The sequence below is a fragment of the Dioscorea cayenensis genome, chromosome 2, assembly GCF_009730915.1.
Source record: "Dioscorea cayenensis subsp. rotundata cultivar TDr96_F1 chromosome 2, TDr96_F1_v2_PseudoChromosome.rev07_lg8_w22 25.fasta, whole genome shotgun sequence".
NCBI lineage: Eukaryota > Viridiplantae > Streptophyta > Magnoliopsida > Dioscoreales > Dioscoreaceae > Dioscorea > Dioscorea cayenensis.
This window is the reverse complement of record NC_052472.1, coordinates 22,635,942-22,663,059: the sequence shown is the minus strand read 5'-3', so window position 1 is coordinate 22,663,059 and position 27,118 is coordinate 22,635,942. Positions and strand designations below refer to the sequence as shown.

Below are 27,118 nucleotides of genomic sequence, written 5' to 3'. Positions count from 1 at the left end.
AAAATACAAAATGACTCATGCTAATAATAATAATAATAATAATAATAATAATAATAATAATAATAATATTCAAAGAATACCAACAAAATAAAGAAAAAAAAAAAAGAAGCAAAAGACACTTTGGCATGTCAAGATGGACCTCTCACACTCATACTCCACAACCATTTTTGCATCACAACTCATCTCCACATTGCCAACCTTCCTTTTTCAATTCAATTTTTTTTTACTTCTTTTTATTTTTATTTTCTTCACATTAGTATTTATTTATTTATTTATATTTGCTTTTTAATCCAATGAGAACATGAAATGGCACATCAATCATAACAATGAGAATAGAGAATAAATCACATGGCATCTTCCATAAATCATTCACAAATGTGTTTCTCATAATATTCCATGTATTCTTCTTCTTCTTCTTCTTTTATTTATTTATTTATTTATTAATATATATATATAGATAGATGTGTCATCTTTGTGATTTATATTGAGCAGTGAAATCAAACAAGAAAAGCATTAGCATTGAGCACTATCACTGCAAAAAAAAGCACCTTTTTTTGATTTATGGAGAGGAGGAGGACAACAACAACAACAACACAGAAGTCCAAAATCCTTAGCTCACCTCATTGATGTGTCATCACACCAACATTCCACCTCGATCTTGCGACGAGAGAGAGAGAGAGAAAAGTTGAGTTTTTGTTGAGAAAAAATTGAAGAAAAAAGTGAGAAAAAGTAGCAATAAAAAAAGCTCACAAAGCCAAACAGAGGAAAAGAGAGAGAGAGAGAGGAAAAAAGCCATCTTTTTTTGGTCAGTCCCAGAGCCTTCATTCGCTTTCCATCGCTCACTTTCTCAGTTTTTCAGCTCTGGGGCTGGCACTGCCACCATTTGGGGTCTACATTTTGATTGATAAGTGTGCGAAGATCCGAAGTAGGGAGCGAGGAAGGAAAAGAAATCTAATCCGGTCTGGTAAAGCTTGGATTTTTCCTCAAATTCTTTCTTGTTTTTATCTGTGATTTGTATATCTGTTGAGATAAATCTTTGAAGGTGTTTGTTTTCATTCCCAAATGTGTCACCTTTCGCCATGAAACCACGACAGATGGTGAGATGCACCTCTTAGTTTCCTTGTATAGCCCACCCACCGCTTTTTTGTCTCTCAATTCTCCCCAAAACCCCAGCTTTTTCGATCCTGATACCTCGCCGGAGCATGGGCCTTCTCGGATTCTTCTACTCCCTTGGTGATCTCCCTCTTCCGGATCAAATCGGGCTAGCAATCCATGCTTCTTTGCTTCTTTTGCTCTTGTTTTTTGTCTCGGCTCGTCGTGTCCTCTCCTGTGCGTTCCGGCGTGCTCCGGTGTTCAAAGATGATCGCCGGAGCCCCGTTGGAGATCATCCAGATGCTGAGCATCGCCATCTGTTCGTTGGGTATTGGTTCAAAATTACAGTTTGCTGCTGTTTCTATACTTTTTTGGTGCAACTTGTGGTTCTATGCTATGAAACCGCACGGTTGATTCAAACCAGAGTGGATTCAAGGAGTTACTCGGTTCTGTACTTGCCATCACTCCAAGCCTTGGCGTGGTTGCTCTTGGGTTTATCTGCAGTGCATTGTAGATTCAATGCATTGCCGAAATTCCCATTTTTGATTAGACTTTGGTGGTTCTTATCTTTCTTGCTTTGTCTGTATACTTCCTATGTTCATGTAAAAGGGCTTGTAGATGGGTCCTTCAGGATTAGTTCGCATGTGCTTGCAAACTTCGCAGCTGCTCCTGCGATTGTGATCCTTGGTGTTGTGTCGGTTCGTGGTTTCACAGGTTTAGAGTTGTATAGGGATCATGGGGATCTCCGGGAGCCTCTGCTCGCTGAAGAAGAAGAGCCAGGTTGTCTTAGGGTCACCCCCTATGGGGATGCAGGGATATTTAGCCTTGTGTCAATGTCATGGCTTAATCCATTGTTGTCCATTGGTGCGAAGAGGCCGCTTGAGCTGAGGGATGTGCCTTTGTTGGCCCCAAATGATCGATCAAAGACTTCTTACAAGGCTTTGAATGCCAATTGGGAGCGGATGAAGGCCGAGAACCCTATGAAGCAGCCATCTTTGGCGGTGGCGCTCTTTCGGGCATTTTGGAGAGAAGCGGCCGTGAATGCTGTATTTGCAGGGTTGAACACTCTAGTCTCGTATGTCGGGCCTTATTTGATAAGTTACTTTGTTGATTACTTGAGTGGGAACATAGCTTTTCATCATGAGGGATATATTTTGGCCGCAATCTTTTTCTCTGCTAAGTTGATAGAGACTTTAACTACTCGGCAATGGTATTTGGGAGTAGATATATTGGGCATGCATGTTAGATCAGCATTGACAGCAATGGTGTATCGGAAAGGACTTAGGTTGTCTAGCACTGCTCGGCAGAGTCATACAAGTGGGGAGATTGTGAACTACATGGCAGTCGATGTGCAGAGGGTGGGTGATTACTCATGGTATCTTCATGATATATGGATGCTTCCTTTACAAATTGTTCTTGCTCTGGCAATTTTATATAAGAATGTCGGGATTGCATTCATTGCAACATTGGTCGCAACAATCATATCCATTATTGTCACTATTCCCCTGGCGAAGATGCAAGAAGAGTATCAGGATAACCTTATGGGTGCAAAGGATGAAAGGATGAGGAAGACATCTGAATGCCTGAAAAACATGAGGATCTTGAAGCTTCAGGCTTGGGAAGACCGATACAGACTGAAACTAGAGGAGATGAGAAACGTGGAGTTTATGTGGCTGCGGAAGGCCTTGTATTCACAGGCTTTCATCACCTTTATTTTCTGGGGTTCTCCAATATTTGTTGCTGTAATTACATTTGCTACTTCTATTCTGTTGGGTGGTCAGCTTACTGCTGGTAGTGTGCTTTCGGCTTTAGCCACTTTTAGGATTCTTCAAGAGCCGCTCAGGAATTTCCCGGATTTAGTCTCTATGATGGCTCAAACAAAAGTGTCACTGGATCGTATAGCAGGATTTTTACTAGAGGAGGAGTTGCAGGGAGATGCTACCATTGTTGTTCCTCATGTGCTTACATCCTCTGCTATTGAAATTAAAGATGGGGAGTTTTGCTGGGACCCCTTCTCCTCAAGGCATACCCTTTCGGCTATTCAATTGCAAGTACAAAAGGGAATGCGTGTGGCCGTCTGTGGCGTTGTAGGTTCTGGCAAATCAAGCTTCCTATCTTGCATACTTGGGGAAATACCGAAAATATCTGGTGAAGTAAGCCAAATTCATTACCTTGAGCCGTTTAATTTGGAAACTGTCGTCTATGCTTTCTCATTGTTTCTTTTGTTTTGATTGTTTTTATTATCAGGTGAAGATAAGTGGTTCAACTGCATATGTATCTCAATCCGCTTGGATACAATCTGGTAATCTCGAGGAGAACATTCTTTTTGGCAGCCCAATGGATAAACAAAAGTACAAAAACGTTCTTCATGCATGCTCGCTGAAGAAGGATTTGGAATTGTTCTCACATGGAGATCAAACCATTATCGGTGATAGAGGTATAAATTTGAGTGGCGGCCAGAAGCAGAGGGTGCAACTTGCTAGAGCACTCTATCAAGATGCTGATATATATTTACTTGATGATCCCTTCAGTGCAGTGGACGCACATACAGGAACTGAATTGTTTAAGGTTAGATCATTCAAATTATCTCCATCATTCTATTTCACAGATCCCTCTTGCTATCTATGACATTTTTACTACTATTACATTGTAGGAATATATACTGACAGCACTTGCGAGCAAAACCGTAATATTTGTCACACACCAAGTTGAGTTTCTTCCTGCTGCCGATTTGATCCTGGTAAGTTGGTTCTTTAAGAATGAATGATAACCTTTTATTTTTTATTTACTTTCCAGAAACTTGGGCATGAGAATAATCCTTCAAAAATTTTTCTACTTGTAACACTGTAGCATTGGAATCAGTCATTGGTGGAAACATGTTTTGTTGCTAAGATTTATTTTCTTGGTCTATTAACTTCCTTCTGTCTTCATCCTAAGAAATTTTGTCAAGTCTTTGTCAAACTTAAATGGCAAGTGTTTGCTTTTTGTAGGGAGAAACTATATATGTAGCCATTTTTGCCTATTTACTCTATCTAAAAGGTTTTTCTAAGGCTAACTAAATTACAATAGGCACTTGAATTATGATTGTTGAATTCCAATTTAAGTAATTTTCTTATTATATATAAGGTAATATATCCAACAGTTTACTAAACATACAGTGGCAATGGAACATCATTTGGATGAGCGTCATCAATCATTTTGCTTCGCTTCCTATCCTTTATAGAAAAATTACTTCATACTTGACAATTGTCAGGTCCATTTTGCTATCCTTTTCACCTTTTTTCCTTGTAACATTTTAATGTTTGATCTTATATTATCTTCTCTAGGACGCACTCTGTTCTCCTGTTTTCAGAATGTCTTAAACTTGTCTGTTTTTATAAGCATGCACCTTTGCTCATTCAACTGGACCTGCATATACTTGCAGAGCTTTTCACACCTCATGAGTGGCCTTTACTCATTCAAAGGAACATCAACCTATGCTCACAATTCAAAGCTGGGAAATTGAATAAGATAATTATCTCAAGATTTGTTCTGAGAAGCATCCTTATTTAATAATATCCTTACATATAGTTTGAAGGTGAATGCCTTGGTTGATAATAGCATTGTTAAGAATATCTGGATAAGAGAAGTATTAAGTGGCTTAAGTGTTTGCAATGCTAGAAATTTTTGTATGATTATGTAACAATTAATTCTTTCCTGAAAATTGTGTTTCCATCACAGTTGGAAACACTCTTCAGGAGGTAATTGTGGGAGAAATTTGTCACCTTATCTGTTGTAAACTGAGGTGATTCTCCTGTCTGATGAAAATAATCCTGTCAGATATGAACTTCTCCAGAGAAAATGCTTGTCTGACATAAGTTTTTTCATAGAATGATGCTTATTTGGTATGTTTAGTTTTGATTTTCGTTTGTCTTCTTTTATGCTTCATTCTGCATGGGCTTCTCTGAATTTTGTTAAGTCTTTTGATTCCTACATATTCTTGTGAATCAACTGAAAAAATCTTCTATAGTAATTTGGTGGTTTTGTAAGTGTTGTTTTATGTATCTGGATTTACATGATTCACTTACCTTCAGAATTCTCTAATACAGGTCCTTAAAGAGGGTCGCATTATCCAGCAAGGCAAATATGACGATCTCTTGCTAGCTGGAACTGATTTCAGTGTGTTAGTTTCAGCTCACCATGAAGCAATTGAATCTATGGATATAGCTGAATCATCAGCTGAAGATTCATCCGGAATAATTGATATTCATGATTCTGGTGGTATTAGCAGAAGGTTGACATCAAGTCCGAGCAATGCTGATGGGATGAATAGTGAGTCACTTGAAAATACTGCATCTTCTGATATTAAAGCTATCAAGGAAAAGAAGAAATCAAAGCGCACACGGAAAAAACAGCTCGTTCAAGAAGAAGAACGGGAAAGGGGTAAGGTCAGCTTCAAGGTATACCTGTCCTATATGGCTGCGGCGTACAAAGGAACTCTCATACCCTTGATTATCCTGGCACAGACAATCTTTCAAGTTCTCCAGATAGCGGGGAACTGGTGGATGGCATGGGCAAATCCTCAAACTGAAGGAGATAAACCAAAGACAAGCAGTATGGTCCTTCTTCTTGTTTACATGATTCTTGCTTTTGGCAGTTCGTTCTTTGTATTTGTCAGAGCTGTCCTTGTAGCTACCTTTGGCTTAGCTGCTGCACAGAAGTTGTTCATCAAGATGCTTAGAACTGTATTTCGAGCACCGATGTCCTTTTTTGATTCAACTCCAGCCGGGAGGATCTTGAATCGGGTAAATATTTAGCTGCTTTAACTGCTTATTTCCAGTGCTTCTGGAATGATGTTGTATCACTTTATATTTATGAATTATCAGGTCTCTGTAGATCAAAGTGTTGTGGATCTTGATATCCCTTTCAGACTTGGAGGATTTGCATCGACAACAATACAACTTCTCGGCATAGTTGGTGTAATGACGAAGGTCACTTGGCAGGTTCTTCTTTTGTTTGTTCCCATGGCCATAGCTTGCTGGTGGATGCAGGTACATAATAGTACTTCTTGCAGATACATTCATGTATGTTATATTCAACATCTGAAAACTATAGTTCAAATGTTATAAGCCAGCAAATGGCATTTAGAATTAAACAAAGATATTATTACTTCGCAAAAGATGTTCTCATCTTTTGTGCTGTTTGTATCTTGATCACTAACTGCAGCTTTAATTTTTGCAGAAATACTATATGGCTTCATCAAGGGAACTCGTCCGCATAGTCAGCATTCAAAAGTCTCCAATAATACATTTATTTGGAGAGTCCATTGCCGGAGCTGCTACCATTAGAGGCTTCAGTCAAGAAAAGCGGTTTATGAAAAGGAACCTGTACCTACTTGATTGCTTTTCTCGGCCATACTTCTATAGTCTTGCAGCTATTGAATGGCTATGCTTGCGGATGGAATTACTGTCAACATGTGTTTTTGCTTTTTGTATGGCGCTACTCGTGAGCTTCCCACATGGGACCATCGATCCAAGTAATTATGATCCGGCCTCCTGAATTACCTTTCATTCTGTTTTCATAATTCTTTGGTGAATATGCAGACTAAGTTTGACGACTAATTTTGTTATACAGGTATGGCGGGGCTTGCTGTGACATATGGTCTTAACTTGAATGCTCGCTTATCAAGATGGATTTTAAGCTTTTGCAAACTTGAAAATAAGATTATATCTATCGAACGCATTCACCAATACTGCCAGATACCTAGTGAAGCACCGGCTGTTATTGAAGATTCTCGGCCACCGCCATCTTGGCCCAACAATGGGAAGATCGAACTAATTAATCTTAAGGTATCAAAGACTTACACTTTTTTGTTTGCTTTGAATTGCTAAGAATTATATAAGATTTGACGATGCCGCATCCTCATATCCATTTTATGATAGGTTCGTTACAAGGAGAGCTTACCTATGGTTCTGCATGGAATAACATGCATGTTTCCTGGTGGTAAAAAGATTGGAATTGTTGGACGTACTGGAAGCGGAAAATCTACCCTCATACAAGCACTTTTCCGGGTGATTGAACCTGATGATGGTAAAATCCTTGTTGATGATTTGGACATTTCAACCATCGGTCTTCATGATCTTCGCTCCCGTCTCAGTATCATCCCTCAAGATCCCACCTTATTTGAAGGTACTATCAGAATCAATCTTGATCCCCTTGAGGAACACACAGATCATGAGGTTTGGCAGGTAAAGAGTTTTACAAACTCTATGTTAATGCTTTGTTATCACGAAAATCCTTATGTTCTTACTCATGCTGTTTACCGTCATGGACTTAGGCACTTGATAAATGTCAGCTCGGCTACGTGATCCGCCATAAACCACAGAAGCTTGACACACCAGGTTCCATTCTTATAACATGCCAAACATGCCGCAAAATTTCTTGGCTTAGCTAAAACTATTTCTTTATATTTGCGGATATTGGGCGAAGGTTAGTTTATAACTTTATATATCTAATGGTTATGCAGTCTTAGAGAATGGAGACAACTGGAGTGTCGGACAACGGCAACTTGTTTCTTTAGGTAGAGCATTACTGAAACAAGCTAAAATCCTAGTGCTTGATGAGGCGACGGCCTCTGTTGACACGGCTACAGACAACCTTATTCAGAAAATTATCCGAACAGAATTTAAAGACTGCACCGTCTGCACCATAGCTCACCGTATACCTACAGTTATCGACAGTGATCTTGTTTTGGTCCTCAGTGATGGTACGTAATCGCATTGCGATACTTTTTTTTTTTCCACATTTTATGGCATCCGCATCACCGAAAATGACTCTGGTTTAAAAACTATACAGGGAGAGTTGCTGAGTTTGACAGCCCACAGCGGCTACTCGAGGATAAATCATCCATGTTTCTAAAGCTAGTTTCTGAATACTCGACAAGGTCTTCAAGTATGTCGGATACCGGATACTGGAAACATGATCCTATGTGAAGTCATTCTGAGTAACATACAAAGCTGAGTTAGGAAAGAACACCTCTAACAGATGAATCTGCTACTGCACTAGAGCAGTTCAGAGGAAAATGGGACATATTAAGATCACAAAGTTTGGTTCTAACTACGACAAGGCGGAGAAGGCGGATGGCCACATCGTTTAGGGTAATCGACAGACACTTTTAGTCATTTCTGTAGAACAATTGAACTATTGATCTGATTCTGTTAACGAGTGCAGAAAAATAAGTGAAGCGCTAACAGATAAGTCAACATTTACTGTTTTGGTTACAATAAGGCAATTTTGACACAGTTTGTGTAGGAAATGTTGCAAGTTTATGCTGTAATCATTCATACAGTTTTTCTACTTTGTATAATCAAGCGCACAATTCATTTGATTTATTGTTGGGAAATGTAAATCTCTAATGAGTGTTTGTAACGTATCAGTGACTGCGCTACGTACAAAGCATATGAAACAAAGGATGACTGAAATTCAAAGAAACAAGAGCATTCTTTTTTTTTGCAGAAATAACTATTGTGACATAAGGATTTATACAACATATCACCTTTAGCTTTTGTTTCAGAATCAGAAACAGAATCAAAATTTTTACAGGATTTACAAGGAGATTCAAGAGAAACCTGATAATCGATCACCGTGTGTGCATGCTGTCAAAAGTCAAAATCTATAGGAATAAGTCGGAATTATTTCACTGAGGTATTCATCACTTTTTTCTCTTCTTCTTCATGCCTTCTGAATTACTATCTGCAGGAACATGAGATATCCATCCTAAGGGAACCAATGAAGCCAAAGACTGAAGCACAATGCCAAAAGGCAAGCTAGAATAGTCCCCACTCGACACACCGATGATAGAAGCTACTCCGACACCAAAAATGCCACTAAGTATAGATGATAAACACAAAGCTGAAGTGAAAAAGGCAAACAAAGAACCTTCAGAGCCCGGTGGGCATAAACTCGAAATTAGAACAGTAAAAGGCAGGATCTTTGAACTGTGCCACAGCTTCAGCCAAAGCTGACAAACACAAGACATAAAGCTTCATTTGATATTCCAAGTGTGAGATTGATTTGCTTCACTAAAAACAGGTCTGATAGAAGTGCAAGAGCATACACTATCTGCACCCCGAAAATCAGTTTCCTCATCGGTATCCTTTTCAAGTATCGGTTGTAAAAAATGGTGGTCAATAAGACCATCGACTGGCCGACAACTTTAGACAGACCAATGATCGAAGGATCAAGGTTTAGACACTGTGTTTGAAAGCAAAACATGGCACCTGAAAGAATGGGAACAACAGATATAGAAGATACAATCCAGAGAAGCGGATATAAAATCCTCTCTTCGCTGATCGCTGCCATCAGCTCGGAGAATTGTTTGCGCAGATTCTGCGGTAAAGAATTTTGAACAAGGTAATGACTTGTGCATTGTGCAGGGTAAAGAGAGGTTTCCTTTGTAATCAGTGAAAGAGCAAATTGAATGGAAAGTAGCAGAGCAAATGCGAAAAACATAAGCTTCGGCTCTTGAGTCCTTAACATGATGAAACCACCAGATAAGTTGCCGGAAATTGCACCAGCTGTCAAGGCTATGAATGCATAGGATTGCAGCTTACCTTCTGTTTGTGCTCTGCTAAATTCGGCAACGAGAGCATCACTAACAACTTCAGTGAAAGATGCTCCAAGGTTGGTGAGTAAGATGAATGCCATTTGAGCAGGAAATGTATCCATTGTGGAAGGGATCAATGCTAATGCTCCCCAAGCTATAATCTGCAGAAAAACTGCAGAAATGATTTGAGTTTGGCTCAATCCAGTCCAAGCACTAAATTGATAAAATTCAGTTTGCTCAATCTTGACTGATAAATATCAGATAATCTATTAGACCAAAAAACATCCATAAAGCTATACATTTCTACTGTCACAAGCACTAACTATCAAGCATTCTTAATATATAAGCAGAAAGTTAATGATGATAACTTATACTTCATTTGGGCATTTAGTAATAATGATACAATTTTGAAGTTCAACAATCAGGAAGCAAAATGAGCTGTTTATCCTCCATTAATTGAAACTCTAAAACCTGAAATTGAATTATAGTTGAGATCACATTAAAAAGAAGTTCATAGACAAAAACACTGTACATCTATGAACACATTGCAAGAAAAACAACAAACACATTTCACAAATTCTCATTCAAAACAAACCCAAAAACACAAGAAAAGAATAAAGAGAAGCAGAGACCACAAAACATAAATAAAAAAAAGAAGAGAGAGAAAGAGAGGACAAACAAAGAAGCACAAACCTCCAAAGGAGATGTAGGGAATCCTGTGAGCACCTCCAATGTAGACAGCATCAGAGATGACCCCAAAGAGGGGTTTAGCAACAAGAGGAAGGTTAGCACAACTCTGAACAAGTTGCAGAGTGGATGGGCTAATCCTAAGAGCATGAACCATATGAAAGTTGAGAGCCAACCATGGGAAGCACCTGAATCCTTGCACCCAATAACTCAACCCACACAAAGGCCACACCTTGTTCTCCTCTTGCTCCTCCTTCTCCATCACCATGCTACTGCTACCACTGCACATCCTCCTAATTGTGAATGACATGCATGGCTGAGGTTTGTGGACTTTTTATACTGATTTTTTCTGGGTTTTTGTGAGAGTTGGTAACATGGACGTGAAGGTGGTGAAAAGGTGGTGGTGTGCATGGGTTGAGGAGTTTGAGCTTTGGAGTGAGACTGTTTATGGTTAAGCAAAACATCTTTGCAAGCTCTTCAAAGTTCAATGGAGTTTGGCAGAGAAAGTGAACACTTTGGTGTCTTTCTTTGATTAGTGCAGGAAGAAAAGAGAAGTCCAGAAGAATGGAGTGTATTTGTGAGAAATGACTTTAAAGGGCTTCAAGCAACGGACATTCTCTAGTTTGAGGGAGGAGAGATCTGGAAAGTGGATCTCTAGAAGGGAAAAACTGTTTTTAACTTATATAGAACCTTGTATATATATAAATACTTGTATATATTATTTATTAATGTTATGAATACTGTCTGTAGAAATAGTAAATGTATACAGTAACAAAACGATGTGATGTAATAATTGACTACTACTGTAGGAGTCGGCCATGTTTTATTGTAATAATTACCAGTATTATTATTATTTCACCTATTAATATATTTTCTACCATTTGAAAAAATTAATGTTAACCCTCTATTCATGTTTTACTTGTCTATAAATACATTTCCTCATTTGTTACAAATAAAATAGAGAAAAATAGAGAAGAAGAAATAAAAGAAGGTGAAGTAATATTAAGGGCATGGGTGGATCCAGGATTTTTATTTAGTGGAGCCAAAATTTACCATATATATTTTACTTTCAATTTTAAAGGAGAAAAATAGTAAAATAAATAAATAAATAATAATAATAATAATAATAATAATAATAATAATTAACTATATACACAATATAAATTCAATGAGTATAGTATATTGTAAATTTTAGTGGGAGCAGCTACTCCCACTAATCACTATATAAATCTGTCCCTGATTAAGGGTGTTCATGTATATATATATTTTTTTATTCGTTAAGGTTTTTTTATACTTACCATATATTTATGTATATATATATTTAGCATACAAAATATTTATTTGTTTTAACAAGACTAACTTGATATTTTGAGTTGATCCAGACAAACTTTTTTTTAAATGTACCAAAACCAGTTTAGAGTTCTTTAAATGCATTTAGTCTATCCACAAAACAGTTGAGAGAATAAAAAATTAAAAGTGTTATAGTGACAACAAAGCAAAAGTTTTTATAAAATCATTTCATGATTTAATACATATTAACTACCAAGGCTGTACATATATAATTTTTAAAGATGCATATTTATATAAAAAAGAAATTTTTTTACCGATCTAATTTCAGATTTCTGCAGGGATATAAATGTAAATCTGTTTGTTAAAGGGGGCAATATAAAAAAATTAAGTAACATATTAGCATATAAACCCTTGTAAAGCTTCTATTTACATGTATGCTGCCAAGTTTATATACTCCAGAGAACTTTGGCATCATAATATACAACTCTGTTTCACAAATATATACATTTTGAGCAAGAATTGCTTGAATTTTCATACTAACTTCTTTCATCAGCCTCCCAATTATTCTTCTCCTTCGGTCCGGTCGGGCCTTCTTCGCCGTATAACTCCATAGGAAGCCTCTTGAATATGTTCTCTACCGAAAACTTAACGTTCATTGGTAAAATGCTAAGTATTTTATCTAATTCTGATCTAGAACTGTATGTAATTTTAGGACCCCATTCTCTCATGAATTGTAGCCAAGATGGTTCAGTGACAATATCACCGAGATACTCTGCTGCAACAACCTTATACTTACGACTAGAATCCACAGAGAACATGCTTTGAGCTGCATCATTCCTCACACCAATGCCGAGTTTTTCACACCCTTGCAGATAGTTTCCTGGGTGTGGATAACTTGCATGTCCACTTTTCGATGAATATATAATTGCTCTGTTACCTGCAATATACTCCAAGCTAGAAGCATCCACCCATTCACCACCACTGTGTTGTGAGAAATATATACTCCAGAGCTCGCCGGTGAAATTGCTTATTCGAAGAGTGAAATGTTCCCAATCACCAACATGCTGCCCGATTTTGCTCATCGAAATGTTTATCACCCCAATTTTGATGGTTGCAGGGCCATTGAAGGGGCAGAAAACCCACATAGCAATATCTGTGAAAGTTCCTCCAAGAGAAGGCTTTACATGAGCATAAAGCTCAGCATTCTCTAACCTCCCATACTTCACATAATTTTTCCTGTCATCATTCGGCAAATCTATCCAGTATTGTCCGTCGTTTCTGCCGCCTTTTGGCAGGTTTGATCCATCGGCATCAATATATTCTCCAATAGTTTCGCCTTTCTTGTATAAAGTGGCTCCGTTATTGAAAAACCACGGAAGTGATGATGGCAAATATATCTCCTTTGGATGGAAGATGAGAGTTGGACCATAATGATGTATGAGTGCATGGATCTGCTCCATATTCGGCATTGCATGTAATGAGGAATCAAAATTCTTCAAGCAAGAAATCTCCATCTCCTCACCAAAGTTTATGTAACTACAGCTAAAATGTTCCTACTGGCAAACCTTTCGCCCAAATGCCTCTATGACACGGTCTTGCATTCCGAACTTGGAACACAAGAACCTCTGCTCCAACATTAAATATCATTTCATGAGTCTCGCAACTCTCTGTAAGATCAGACCTAACACATCGGACTTCTTCAAGAGAAGGCTTACTGGGACTTGTAGTGACAACATAGCCGAGAGTTTTATAGCCCTCCGGAGGCAATGGAAGCCAAAAGTAACCACAAGGTGAACAACCAAAGTTATGATTACTCCCATAATTGGAACACCAAACAAGCTTATAGTCTTGAGGTCTTCTCAAGAGCCGGAAGTCTTGTATGGCCAGTACTGCCAATGATTTCTCCAGAGGACTCAACTTCTCTTGCCACAAGAACAAAACCATGCAATGGCTTGTCATTTGTTTGACCATAATGACCAAGACTAAAGAAAGAATCAGGTATTCCGGCAGGTCTGTAAAATGTAGCACCACTGCACTTTCTGCTAAATTCAGCACTACTCCAGATTTTTTGGAAAAGTAGTGATTTTTATAACTTCAAGTTCACCAATGCAGATCCTTCCCTTGGCAAAACCTCCACCTATCACATAATCCCCCAAAAGAAAAACATCTCAGATCAGTAATTAGCTTCAATCTAAAAGCTAAAACAGATGTATTAAAGACTAAATGATGAAATGCAAGATGTAACTAGACATATGTATAATGTAAGAAGAAATTGCGGACAAGGTTAAAATTAGCTTGAAGGAAGAAAAACAGTAACATTATCATGAAGTCACAGGAATTTCATCAATTGGTGAACTTTGATGACCACAAGGGATAAATCTAAGATCATTTTCTTCACATATATTTTTTCTTCTCAGATGTTAATAAAAATATGGATGGATACATTGCACTATATCAAAATGCTTAGTCACAATCCATCATTGGATTCTCAACCAAAAACAACTCTGTTCATCATTGTGTATTTAAAAGACCAAACAACCTTGAAAATGAGCAACAAACCTAAATCTGAAAAACCTAAAACAAACAAACAAACAAACAAACACTAATAGAACTACACCCCAAAGCAAAAGAATTAGAAAACCATAACCACATTTACTGAAAATCAAGCAATGAAAACAAAAAGATCACACCTTGAGGCCACTGGGGCAAGGATGAAGGGAGAGAGAAGGGTCTCGGATCAGGATAAACAGGTCCAGAATCCAAACAAGGGGTCCAACAGAGCCACCCCCATCCACTCATCCTCCTCGCTCTCCTACTCCTTGTTCCTCTTCAATAGCCTACAGCTCAATCCAATCTCGAATTCCATGAATATTGCAATGAAGATTGCGATAAAGGTATCAAGGAGGCGGCTTGATGATTCTCGCATTCGAATTGTGGCTGAATTGGATTAGGGTTAGGGTTTGGAACTAGGGATTCATCCTTGGAGAACGGTGAAGCGGAAAAGAAGGTAACTTGAATGGCGGGAAAGCGGAATGGACGGTCATCAAAGGAACCATCAAAATCCCTACTTTTAATCTAGACCGTCCGATCATTCATTTAGTACTACTATAGACCCAACCCGTTTATATCCTTTTAGAAAAATAAAAGGATTTTTTTTTCCTATTTATCAATTAGTTTTTTTAATTATTTTTAATTAAAGTTTTTTTTATATGATCTTTAACATATTTAGTCATATTTTCAAGTGAGGCAATCCATAGATTTTGTACCCATTTACGTATTAAAATTCATCTCCCAATTATTAATAATGCGAATGCAAAGGAACTCGAGACTTTTATTGGCACTAAGTCTTTTATATTAATTTTATTAAATAAAGAATTTTTGAAAAATTAATAAACCAAATTCAATTAATAAAAAAAAGTTGTATAAAAAAATGATAATAACATGGGTTACAAAGAAACATGGCAAAAAGGAGTCGACAATAAGAATCTATTCACAATGGAAAATTACAAACAGAAAAGACGCATGAAAAATTTTAAAAACAATATTAATAAAAATGACATTTTAAGATATCTAAATAATGCGAAGAGGAGAATATAGATTGAAATCTTAGTTTAACTTTTTTTTTCATCACAGGACTACAGATATTAACAAAATAACTACATGATTAATCTCACTAATAATCGTTAAAAATTAATAAAAATTTTATTAAAAATGCACTTATTTTTCTTAAGCCAAATATTCCATGAAATGCTCTTAACAAAAGAGTCCTATTCAAGGCTTTCTTTATAAGTTTAAATCTCTATATTTAGATCATTTGAATATTTCATATGATTTATATTTAAGTAATCATTTTGTTTGATTTATGGAAACTTAATTAAAAGATCATCTTCAACTGTTCCACATGTTAAAGAAAAGCTAAACGACAGAACAGTACAAACACAAAACTGATCGTTCTAAGGGATCACTTTTGACATGACTAGACTCGCCATCAAGAGCAACAACTTGTAAACAAAGAGCACTGAAAAGTCCGGCAGTTGAACGTCATGCATCATCATATGTTATGTATATATATATACAATTATTTATGTACTTCAAGTCTTCAAGTTCAAGCAAGTTTTGAATTACAAAAAACATTAAATAATTACGAGAAATAGTAACTGTTTGCTATGCAATGATATGGAGTTAAAACTTAAAAGAGGGTGGATAAATTGTCAAAGAAAAAGTATAAATAATATTTGTTTACTGGGCGCTTAGAATCCACAGTGTAGAAATTAATTATTTTGAAAACATAAAAAAATTTAAAAAATTACGAAAAATTTAAATATCCAGCATCTAAATGTAATGTGTCTTGAATTGGTTTGTGATCCTCTGTGACATTTTTTTTTTAATAAGATCTACAGTGCATTGATTTCTAAATTAATAGGGCGTGTTCTCATTAAAAATTTACATAAGACAAATACAAAAGTGTTATATTGATTTATTAAAGCTTTAGATGGTTACACATTAAAATTTTTCACATGTACAACCAGAATATTTACAAGAACTATTTCAAGCTGATAAATCCCTTTATTATAAAATCTTGGAAGTGAGGAATACAACTCCTCTCATAGAAGGGCTCATCAAAATTCATTTAAAAAGTACTATAAACACTACTACATGTGCAGGATTTTAAACATGCGCATGCACTGCCAAGTACTTTTACCACAAGACTAAACAAGTGTTGGTTTAACTTATTTTTCATATTGTAACTCATAATTGACTTAAATCATTTTGGTTTTAGCTTATATATATAGCTGCAATTTTAGCGTTATAATGTTTCCTACCACATTAATTTTTTTTAAAAAATATATATTTTTTTCTATTGGTGACTATAAGTGATTGACAAATAGTGATTTAGCGTAAACATAAGATTTTTTTTTTTTTTTTACAAATAGACATATTTAAGGGATTTTTAAAAATGACAAATAGGTACAAAGATGCACTAGTTATGCTTACGAACTTTTTAAAAAATCCCTACCCTATAATTCTAGAGTGTATGAACAGCATAAAAATAATCGATCGGAAGAAAGATTCAAACTCTTGCCCCGGAATTATACATACTTGATATTTATTATTATTTATTATTTAAAAAAAAAAAGAAATTTTTAGGGAGGAGCCTGGGAGACAAGAATGCGAAACGTGCGGGTAATGAAAGGTATGACATTGAATTCTGAAGCATTTAAAACAAGGAGCCATTCATGCATTTATTAATAAAACAAAAAAAACTCAAGAGTAAAAACAAGCTAGCCAAGATATCAACAAGAGTTCCTTGTTTGCAATAACTCCTATCCCGTGAAGAAAACCAACTTCCATCTCCAGCTCCAACTTCTCCTCTCAAATTCTCACTCATCAGCTCTCCCTCCTCGTGATGCTAACTAACACAGCTCCTCACGAGTTTCTCCATGCATTCCTTCTCTTCAAATACTCCCCTTTCTCTTCCTCTTCATCATCATTCTCATTCTCATCAAATCTTCTACTTCTACTTCTACTTCTCTTCATGGATCCTAAACTCTGCTTGTTTTCATCCTTCTTCTTCTTCTTCTTCTTCTTTAGTGAAGCTCTTCTTCAGACATACATTGTTCAGCTTGAACCTAATCTAGATCCATTGATCACCAATAAGCTTGAATGGCATTTGTCTTTGCTTCAACAAGCATCAACACCTTCTCGTCTTCTTTACTCTTATGAAGCTGCCATTGAAGGTTTTGCAGCTAGGCTCACTGAAGAAGAAGCGGAAGCCATGCGGAGCATTGCCGGAGTTGTTTCAGTCCGGCTTGATCGTGGTTTCCAGTTGCACACTACTTATTCTCACAAGTTCTTGGGCTTGAGCTTCTCCGGCAATGGCGCATGGTCAGAGTCTGGCTTTGGGGAAGGGACTGTTGTAGGTGTGTTAGACACCGGAGTTTGGCCTGAGAGTCCGAGCTTCGATGACCGGGGAATGCCACCGGTGCCGAAGAAATGGCGGGGAGTGTGTCAAGAAGGGGAGGACTTCAATTCTTCTCATTGTAATCGAAAGCTCGTCGGAGCACGGTACTATGCCAAAGGCCACCATGCTTCTAATCCGGCGAGCTCCTCCTCTGTCACTGAGTACATCTCTCCGCGTGACGCACATGGCCACGGAACACACACCTCCTCCACCGTCACCGGTGTCGCCGTCCCCGGCGCCAGTGTCCTCGGCCTCGGCCTTGGCACTGCAAGTGGCATGGCACCAAGAGCTCACCTTGCTATATATAAAGTTTGCTGGTTCAGTGGTTGTTATAGCTCCGACATCCTCGCCGGAATGGATGATGCCATTAAAGACGGTGTCGACGTGCTCTCGCTCTCTCTCGGCGGGTTTCCGATCCCCCTTTTCGAAGACAGCATTGCCATTGGGAGTTACCGGGCCACTGCAAGCGGCATATCAGTCATTTGCGCCGGCGGGAATAACGGCCCTGTGGCGAGCTCCGTCGCCAATGAAGCTCCATGGATAACCACCGTTGGTGCCGGAACTCTAGACCGGAGATTCCCGGCCGTTGTGAAGATGGGTAATGGTGAGCTCTTGTACGGTGAGTCCATGTTCCCGGGTAACCGTTATTCAAAAAATGGCGGGAAGGAAGTTGAGCTTGAGCTTGTTTATGAGAATGGCGGGAATGATGGTGGGGAGTCTTGCTACAAAGGGTCTCTGACAAGAGCTCAGGTTGCCGGAAAATTGGTCGTGTGTGACCGAGGCGGCAGTGGCCGTGCCGAGAAGGGCGAGGTCGTCAAAGAAGCCGGAGGAGCTGCCATGATCTTAACTAATACTGAAGTCAATCTTGAAGAAGATTCAGTTGATGTTCATGTCCTTCCGGCCACTCTTGTTGGTTACAATGAAGCTATCCAGCTTAAGAAGTACATAAACGCAACTGCGCACCCGGTGGCAAAGCTTGTCTTCGGCGGGAGTTCTGTTGGACGGTCTCGTGCTCCGGCGGTCGCCTTGTTTTCCTCACGAGGACCGAGCCTGACTAACCCGTCAATACTCAAACCGGATATAATAGCCCCTGGTGTTAACATCATCGCCGCTTGGCCGGAGAATTTAGGCCCCTCTGGTTTACCAGAGGATGTCAGACGGTCTAACTTCAGCGTGTTATCTGGTACATCAATGGCTTGCCCTCATGTTTCAGGCATTACAGCATTAATTCGGGCAAAACATCCAACTTGGAGCCCGGCGATGATCAAATCGGCAATCATGACTTCTGCAGATATCACTGATCATTATGGGAAACCGATACTTGACGGTGTCAAGCCTGCCGGTATTTTTGCCATTGGAGCAGGACATGTTAATCCAGCAAAAGCCATTGATCCGGGTCTTGTTTATGATATCAGCCCAGATGAGTATGTCATCCATCTTTGCTCGCTTGGATATACCCGGTCTGAGATCTTCGGCATTACTCATAAGAATTCCAGCTGCAAGGAGACACTGCAGAGGAACAAGCATTTTCAGTTTGAACTACCCTTCGATTTCGGTGACTTTCAAGCATGGCAGAAACAAGAGTGGTTGTTCAGAGGAGAGTAACAAATGTTGGTGCCCCGAATTCGGTGTACACAGTGCAGGTTACAACACCGCGCGGTGTGAGAATGCGGGTGGTGCCGGAGATCTTAACATTCACACAAGTGAATCAAGTGAGAAGTTACAGCATTTTGTTTGAATCCACAAAGAGAGTGATGAAAGGGAATAGCTATGCAGAAGGAAGTCTAGTTTGGATTCAGAACAAAAACGGAAGTCATAGGGTACGAAGCCCATTGTCGATAACGTGGGCAGGAGATGAGGCTGAAGGATAAGCTCTGAATTTCTCAAGACTAATTCATAGATTCTAAGATATCAGAAATTAGGATGAATACTTCTTTATTTAATGGATAAAGAAGATAAGTTTCAATTTATCGACTTTTATATCTTGTAAGAAGAGCCATTCTTATCTATCAAGATGTTATACATGGCTCAATTCAAACAATAAAATTCCATTTTACTGCAAATTCTAATCTTCAAATTCAAACACAAATAACTTCAATGAGATAACAGTTCAATACAGAACATACAACACTTGACGAAGAAACTTTCAACCTCAATCTCCAATTCAAAACTTGAAACATGAACACAGCAAACTTGATCAAAATGACAGCATATTAAAATCTTGAGCAGGAATCATTCCTTCGATCCAATATTTTTTACTGCAAGGTTGAGTAATATGACTATATTACTGTCAATTGATCAACATGATCCTAGGCACGTACGAATCAAATTCAATACTGCCAGAGTATTGAATACAAGCAATCGAAAACCGACAGAATGATTATAAAGATTTGTACGAGAACATAATAAACAAGCCATTATTGAGCTCTCTTACATTGTATTTATTCTCCTTTCCTTCTGTCTCTGTAACATGGTCCACAAGTTTTGTGTTGTAATGTTATAAACAGAAATAAAAGCATAAGTAATTCAATGCCTGACTAAAAAAAGGCGAAGACGATCTTTTTAACTTTTTTTACTATCAGAGACAAGCATAACAAGCATAGAACAAAATCTCGCAAGTGTTTGATAAGTAATTGTTACACAGTTGCATAAAAGCTTACTTGATGTTCTCTTCACTCAGTTCTTGACAAACTGCAAACCATTTGCATTCGAGTATCTCTCCATGAATCTCATAAACCTATCCCATTCTTTTGGGGTTCGCATAATGTACTTAGCTTCTAGTGTTGCCGGCTTCCCATTAACAAATTTGGCATTCACATCAGTTGATTGAATTGTGCCTTCCTCGTCGATCATATAAAATCCAGTGATATCACCGAGTTCACTAGATGAGTCAAACACAGAAGGTTCATCGAAAACAAAAGTGGCGACACCATTTGTTCCGTCACGAGACTTGGTTAGCTTCACGTCAGGTATTGTCTGCTCATCAGTTCCTAGAATGAATTGAATTGCTGGTTTGGCCATCATCACTATTGAGCTTGATGCATTAGACCTTCCTCCAATTTTCACCTTATTTAGATGTCCAACCTTCAAAGAAAGGCCATTGAATGATGAATGTATGCTTTTATAGTGAACTCCAGGCATTGAAACCAAACCTGAAAAAATGCAGATATATTTAATTTAGTTGAATCATCTCAAAATAAAACACAAAAATCCAAATTTTTCAACAAATAATCTGAATAGGAAGACTGCAATATTCACATCCACTGATTTAGAATGAAAGTTTATCACATATTGGGTATAATCTGATAAACAAAAAAATTGAAACTTTTTCTATAAAGAAACTCAAAGAAAATGTGTTCTTTCATTAAACATCAAGATTAGTCCAAAGCCCTTTTTGGTTTTCTCACATCAAACAACAAACCCAAAACAGACAGTTAATCCAAACTCCAAGTGCATAAGACTAGAGAAAAAAACAACAAAAGAAAAAATTTACAACAAAACATAGAGAATGTGGATCATTGCAAAGTTTTGAAACCAAAACTAAAAAAGATTTCAAAATGCAAATGTGTGGAGAAGTCTATCTAATACCTGGCAAATTGTGATGGTGCTTGGGAATGGTGGCAATGGATGAAGAGAGAGCAAGAGTGTGCATCATTGTAGCCATTGTCAATGTGAGAGACTGAATGAGTGAAACAGAGAGGAGGAGGAGGAGGAGGAGGAGGAGGAGAAGAAGAGAATGAGTAAGTGAAGATTGGGTGAAGGAAGGAGGAAGATGGTGTGTAGCATTGAGAGCCAACCACTGCCCATGCCAAACCAAGTGTTCCCATTGGATTGGATGTTTTGTGGGTCCCATCTTCAAACTCTAGATTTTGTTCATCATTCATGGGCTTAAGTTAACAGGCTTGGCCTGTTTGCTCCAATGGGCTCACTCAATTTATTTTTTGAAATATTATTTATTTATTTATTTTTTTATTTTTTTATATGGAGTGGATAACATAGTTTATTAAATAAAATAGGAATAAAAAAATCAACAGCCTTAGAGCAAAGAGAGTACAAAGCAACAGAACTGAAAACAAAGTTCACTAGACCTGGAACGTACTCGGGAGAAAAAACACAAAATGAACATAATCAAAGTGCAATCTAGAGAGTGGTGCTTCCCTAAATAGCCTAACAAAAGATGATCAGGCTTGTCTCATACTAATATGCATCTCTGATTCTCTCTGGGTTCAATGAACTTTAAGTTTTTCTTCTCAATTTGGATCGACTCCTCCCATCTTTGTCTTTTGTATGCTGAAAACAAGAATAAAAAATACACTTATTCATTGCACTTATTCATTTTTAGACAAATATTCCAGGACAGAGGGTATAGGGTATGAAAACCACTAAAGTTTCTACTGTCTAATGTCCGAAAAATAAATTAAATTAAATATTTATGAAAAAATAAGTCTATTTTATAGGCTTTGGACAACTGTTACTACTGGATCTTGCCAATACTGCAAAAAAGTTAAATACAAACTTAATCATTCTTTGTTCTTTCTTCAGGACAAGAACCATATTGCAATTGGTAGTGTAGTTTGTTTTTTTTTTCATTTTTTTTTTCTAAGTGTTTATTTTATTAATGTATTGTTATGTTCTTTCTTTAGGATTTTTTACATACTTTTATATGGAATTAGTTTATGATGCGGGTCGTATTGAGGAGATGGCATGCGCGTTCATGCGGAAGTGAGACTCGAAGTGACTGAAGGGTATTTTAGTAATTCATCGGGCGGTGGAGTTTTTGAGTTTTTTGGGCCTAGTCTGATGGGAAACGGGCCAACGAACACAAGTCACAGTTTGCTGCGCAAACTCGTGAGTCATGTATGATTTCGGCCAAATTCCATCGTTTAGGCCTCGAAAACACCTGATTTTGCTATTTTTAATAATAATTGATTTCGCTATTAATTTGGCTAGAAATCTCTGATTTGTAAGCTGTTTATGGCGTTAGCATTTATTTTGTTAACTCTTTTATTTCTTGCCGATATTTGAAAATTTACCATTTATGGTATATTTTCGAATTATCTCCGTTTTAAGATTATTTTCATATCTTTGATTTTTTTTTACTATTTAATGTAAGCCTATGGGCGAGAGTAAGATCAGTTTTGTAATAATTATTCTCTTGAGTAATAAAATTTACTCTCTTTTCCCAATTCCTGGCTATCTTTGATCAACAGGTTTTGAAGACTTGTACTGGGTATTCGTGCGCGAATCAACAGTTCGAGTATACCGCTGCATCAATTTATAAGCAAAACATGTATTATTGCAATCTTTCTCTTTCATGTCATAATATTTTGTCTAATTTTTAAATTACAAACTTGATTTATTTTTCCAAAGTAGTAAATGCAATTTAAGTTCAAACTATTGAATTTAATTTGAATTTTGAGATAAGCTCTAGTAATTATAAATAATTAATTTTGAGTTGAGCTTGAGCTGGCTCATCTCTCTCAAGCAAATTAAACTGCTTTTGTAATAATAATAATAATAATAATAATAATAATAATAATAATAATTTTGTTTCATGATTTTATTAATTTTGGTTTTTCTAAATCATTCAAAACCAAATAAAAAACAATGCTTCTTTTTCTTTCATCTTTATGGATGATTTGCTTTTCCAAGCTTTGAGATCCATGATTATAAATAATTAAAGATAATTGAAGCCATGAATAATTATTTATAATAATTCTATAACTTAATGACTAGTGGGGATGACTAATCTCCCAATTCCAATTAATTTAACTCACCATCAACTTACTTTTGACATAATGAGACAACCTTTCTCTATTTGTCTATGTATTTCTCTTGTTTGATTATATCACTAATCCATCTTAAATTAAATTAATCACATTGCCTTCCCCACTGGCACCCATTAGAAATATTCACCCATTTGTTTTAAAGTAATAATTATAAATGTTTATATTTAGATCTATTCAAGCAACTCCCCCACCACTAACCACTTGTTAATATATACTTAATTAGTATTAATGAACCAGTGTAGATATATAGAGATCTTTTGTTGTGGAATCAAATTAATTTTAAAAATCCTGATCCTAAGGTGAGATCAAATTGACAATAAGAATAAATTAATAATATGATTAATTAACAGTGTGTTAGAAAAAATAATTATTATTTTTGGACAGATGTCCACTTATGTCTCTTGTTGAATTGAAGTAATTTAATTCATAAGCAACTAACTAATTGATCTCAATATCACATTAAAGTTAAGTATTTTTAATTATTATAAATTAAATTAAGTCTAAACCAAAGGGACTCAATATTGAGATAGGTACAATTGAAATATAAAAACTGATGAGAATAAAATGCAAAAGAATAAAAAGCATGGTTGAAAAGGATGGTTTACTCATTTACAAAAATCAGATAGGGTTTGTTTTTCTTCGATTATATTGATGAAAATCCAATTTATCATTAGAAAATCTTTTTATAACATAGTTTTTTTTATTAATTTTTTTTTATATAAATTGTAACAAGCGCAACTACATAAAAGGGTTTTAGAGGGACATGCAAATATAATGATGCATCAATTATGATAGTTTAATGACCCTTAAATATTTATAATGTGAGGTGGAATAACACGTGAGACAATAATGATTAGCCACGTGCGCTCAAGATGATTTATCGAAGGCTGTAAACTCATAATGGTAAATTTTTTTATCTTGCAACTTTGAAAGGATGAAACATATATTTCCTCCTACGGAGAACCTAATAAATAATAAATAAATAGTACTATATTGTATTTTTATTATATTTCTATAATATCTTTGTATGGTAATACACAGTATCAGGGCTCATAGTTTTTGATCCTATACCACTCACCCACCGTTTATCCGATGGCTGTCTCCAAATATTTTCTTTTTAGTTGTTTATTTTTATAGCTTAATTTAATACAATCAATGACCATTTTCATTCATGTACATCTCTTTATTATGTCCTTCAAACTAATGTGTGTGTATATACTATATATATGTGCGGTTATGAATACATGAAAATGACAAGCATGAGTCATTGTCCCATGTCATCTCATGGTCTAGCTCAATCATCTTTCGGCCAAAAGAAAACCATAAAATAAAAGATGGCCACATCAATAAAGCACAAGCAATGATTATAAAAAAGAAAAGAGATGGCAAGTGGTTAAACACTTAAACCTCACTTAATTAATGTTAATTATAGTTTTCACCAACAAGTAATTAATGAAGAAGATTTTATCATTGTCATTACTTAGAAAAATGAAATAAAAGAAGAATTTTAAATTAATCACACGTTTAATGAACTCTTAATTAAGGAATTAATTTAGATTTTATATTAGCAACTAGTTGGTAGTTAGGAAGTATGTCTTGGAGTTTGAGACAAGCTAGCTACAATTAATTAGTACATTTACAGTTTAAAACATTGGAATCTCAACTACTCTTAATCATAGAAATTATATATATATATACATAGTTGTGTCATATGATGAGAAGATTGAAAGGTGAAAAGTGAAAGTTTGGTTCAAAACTTCACATGAACTAAGAACTTTCCACAATGGCAATCATGAAGAACATACACATTATTTGAGGCACATATATATAGCATAACAACATCCAAACATAAACATTATATATATATATATATATATATTAATATGTGGTCATCCTCATTGGATTCCATATTGGAAAAGCATAGGATGGGGGTTAAAACACTTTCAAACTGGCTGAAAGTGTATGAATGAGTGGTAGAAAGGTGACAACCCAAACAGTGTTTATTTTAATGGTTTTTGGGTCCTATAGAACCCCTCAACCCTACAACAATTCATAGTTGACAATATATTAATGGAGTGAGTGAGGTGTACCCCTCATTGCATGTGTCTTCTTTTCTTTGGCTCCCCTTCCTTTTCCTTTTCTTCCAATGAGATATTGAGATATATCCATTTCCTTCAAAGCATGATCAGTAGTGCATCCAATTCCCCCACCAAAGAGAAGGCATGATATATATTCTTCCTAAAGTTTTTCTCTAGCTACCAAGCTACATAGATCATGGCAGTACTAATGGATCTTTTGGAGCTTTTATCATCAATAAAATTAGCAAGTTTTAAGTTCAAGGAGGAGGAAGAGGAGGAGAGATAGATGGCAAAGATGAGGAAGATGTGATGAAGTTGGTGGACTTCTAGGCAAGTCTGTTGCTTGGCTTTTGTTTGGCTATTTGTTAATTTCTTCATGGTCTTTATCTTGTTTTGATTTTCTTTCCATTTGTTTTCATGCTTTATCATCTATGTATATGTTTGTGTTTGGTGTGTTTTAGACTCATAAATGTTATTCTCTCCTTCATGAGAGATAATATTGGATGTTATCAATAATATATATTACTTTGCTGAATTTCCCTCAATTCTTTCAAAGTTAAACTTATCTTTATCCAATGTCAATAATATATAAATATACATGCTATGATAACACAACAGCAACAGAAAATTCTGTGAGGATATGACATAATTAATACAAGCATCAAAGAAATTAATTAGTGTTAATTATATAATTAATTTTCTCTTCACAGTAAACCATAGTATTAGGCTCAATAAGGCAGCACAAAGATCTTGTTGGCCATTGATGCCTAACAAATTAACAAACAGATTGAGAAATTTGCAACCAATCATAGTTTGCAAAAGAGTTGTGCGTGCATGGCCACCATTAATTTCACCATTCCAAAATTATCAATTACCAATTAACTTCCTAAGCTTGCATGCATGGGACCTAATTCCTAGCTACGTCCCTATCCATGCACATCCACGTCCAATATTCATAACCACCAACCAAATGGAAAATCAAGGCGCCGGAGGGAAGAGGTTGGTGGTGGTGGTGGCTGATCCCTGGCCGGGAGTCTGCCGGAGCTCTTCAATGGGCATTATCTCATGCAGTGCTAGAACAAGATGATATAATTCTCCTTCATGTTGAACCGATGAATGCGAGGAAGACAACTACTCTTTCATTCCTCCGTCGGCAAGCTGCCGGGAGTCCTATGGAGAGCGGTGGCGGTGGCAGTGGCGGTGAGTATTATGAGTTTCTTTATTCGATGAAAGCCGAATGCAAGAGGAAGCAACCTAAGGTGAAGGTTCAGATTGAGAGGGTGGAGATGGAGGATAAGGATAAGGCAATCACTATTCTAACTCATGCCGATGTTCTCGGGGCCGGGCTTCTTGTTATCGGCCAACGAAGGAATTCGGGGACTTTTATTGGGTGAGAGTGCTTAGTCAAGTGATCATCAAAGTTTTATTTGAGAAGATTCATTTTGATTAATTGTGTGGGTTTGTGTTTTTTTTTATTTGGCAGAAGAAAGCTAAGTGAGACAATGTCAATGAAGGGGAATGATATTGCTGATTATTTAATTGAAAATAGCAAATGTTTATGTGTAGGAGTTCAGAAGAAGGGACAAAATGGAGGCTATGTTCTCAATACCAAGACACATAAGAACTTTTGAGCTTC

At 36.7% G+C, this 27,118-nt stretch overlaps 5 protein-coding genes and 1 pseudogene across 7 annotated transcripts; 3 read left to right on the top strand and 3 right to left on the bottom strand.

Moving 5' to 3' along the window:
* Nucleotides 1–572: 572 nt before the first annotated feature.
* LOC120269135 (ABC transporter C family member 5) lies at nt 573–8,465 on the top strand. 2 transcript variants are annotated; one of them, XM_039276440.1, is made up of 12 exons: nt 573–959; nt 1,095–3,245; nt 3,340–3,660; nt 3,746–3,832; nt 5,181–5,876; nt 5,958–6,122; nt 6,313–6,607; nt 6,706–6,920; nt 7,014–7,319; nt 7,409–7,472; nt 7,598–7,837; nt 7,927–8,465. In XM_039276440.1, the coding sequence occupies exons 2-12, from the start codon at nt 1,203–1,205 to the stop codon at nt 8,061–8,063; spliced, it is 4,569 nt and encodes a 1,522-aa protein (XP_039132374.1). In that variant the 5' UTR covers nt 573–959; nt 1,095–1,202; the 3' UTR covers nt 8,064–8,465. The 2 variants fall into 2 exon arrangements, with proteins under 2 accessions (XP_039132374.1, XP_039132384.1); XM_039276450.1 differs by having other exon boundaries at nt 573–3,245; nt 5,181–5,685; nt 5,764–5,876.
* Nucleotides 8,466–8,556: 91 nt separating this feature from the next.
* Nucleotides 8,557–11,004, bottom strand: LOC120269142 (probable folate-biopterin transporter 9, chloroplastic). Its single transcript, XM_039276462.1, is given in 4 exon segments — nt 8,557–9,064; nt 9,066–9,110; nt 9,112–9,848; nt 10,370–11,004. Coding segments are annotated over 4 exon segments (1,368 nt in total). The 5' UTR covers nt 10,674–11,004; the 3' UTR covers nt 8,557–8,782.
* A 1,094-nt stretch (nt 11,005–12,098) lies between these two features.
* Nucleotides 12,099–14,638, bottom strand: LOC120278584 (annotated as a pseudogene).
* Nucleotides 14,639–16,848: 2,210 nt separating this feature from the next.
* On the top strand, nt 16,849–19,650 carry LOC120280535 (subtilisin-like protease SBT1.2). Its single transcript, XM_039287395.1, is given in 3 exon segments — nt 16,849–19,142; nt 19,144–19,191; nt 19,193–19,650. Coding segments are annotated over 3 exon segments (2,424 nt in total). The 5' UTR covers nt 16,849–17,060; the 3' UTR covers nt 19,487–19,650.
* Nucleotides 19,651–19,765: 115 nt separating this feature from the next.
* LOC120280544 (photosystem II reaction center PSB28 protein, chloroplastic) lies at nt 19,766–21,383 on the bottom strand. Of its 2 annotated transcripts, XM_039287416.1 has the most exons (3): nt 21,204–21,383; nt 20,276–20,767; nt 19,766–19,873 (listed from the first exon to the last, which is right to left on the bottom strand). In XM_039287416.1, exons 1-2 carry the CDS (start codon nt 21,277–21,279, stop codon nt 20,292–20,294), a joined length of 552 nt encoding a protein of 183 aa, XP_039143350.1. In that variant the 5' UTR covers nt 21,280–21,383; the 3' UTR covers nt 19,766–19,873; nt 20,276–20,291. The 2 variants fall into 2 exon arrangements, with proteins under 2 accessions (XP_039143350.1, XP_039143341.1); XM_039287407.1 differs by lacking the exon at nt 19,766–19,873 and having other exon boundaries at nt 20,150–20,767; nt 21,204–21,382.
* A 4,893-nt stretch (nt 21,384–26,276) lies between these two features.
* On the top strand, nt 26,277–27,113 carry LOC120275127. Its single transcript, XM_039281631.1, is given in 3 exon segments — nt 26,277–26,503; nt 26,505–26,872; nt 26,966–27,113. Coding segments are annotated over 3 exon segments (567 nt in total). The 5' UTR covers nt 26,277–26,452.
* The last annotated feature ends 5 nt before the right edge of the window (nt 27,114–27,118 follow it).

Bases quoted from the DNA above. Each gene is read 5' to 3' on its own strand.
- LOC120269135 (XM_039276440.1), top strand. From the start codon at position 1,203: ATGGGCCTTCTCGGATTCTTCTACTCCCTTGGTGATCTCCCTCTTCCG. The intron at 3,833-5,180 runs GTAAGTTGGTTC...TCTCTAATACAG, and splicing joins CTGCTGCCGATTTGATCCTG to GTCCTTAAAGAGGGTCGCAT. The intron at 5,877-5,957 runs GTAAATATTTAG...ATGAATTATCAG, and splicing joins CCGGGAGGATCTTGAATCGG to GTCTCTGTAGATCAAAGTGT.
- LOC120280544 (XM_039287416.1), bottom strand. From the start codon at position 21,279: ATGGCTACAATGATGCACACTCTTGCTCTCTCTTCATCCATTGCCACC. The intron at 20,768-21,203 runs GTATTAGATAGA...GCATTTTTTCAG, and splicing joins GCACCATCACAATTTGCCAG to GTTTGGTTTCAATGCCTGGA.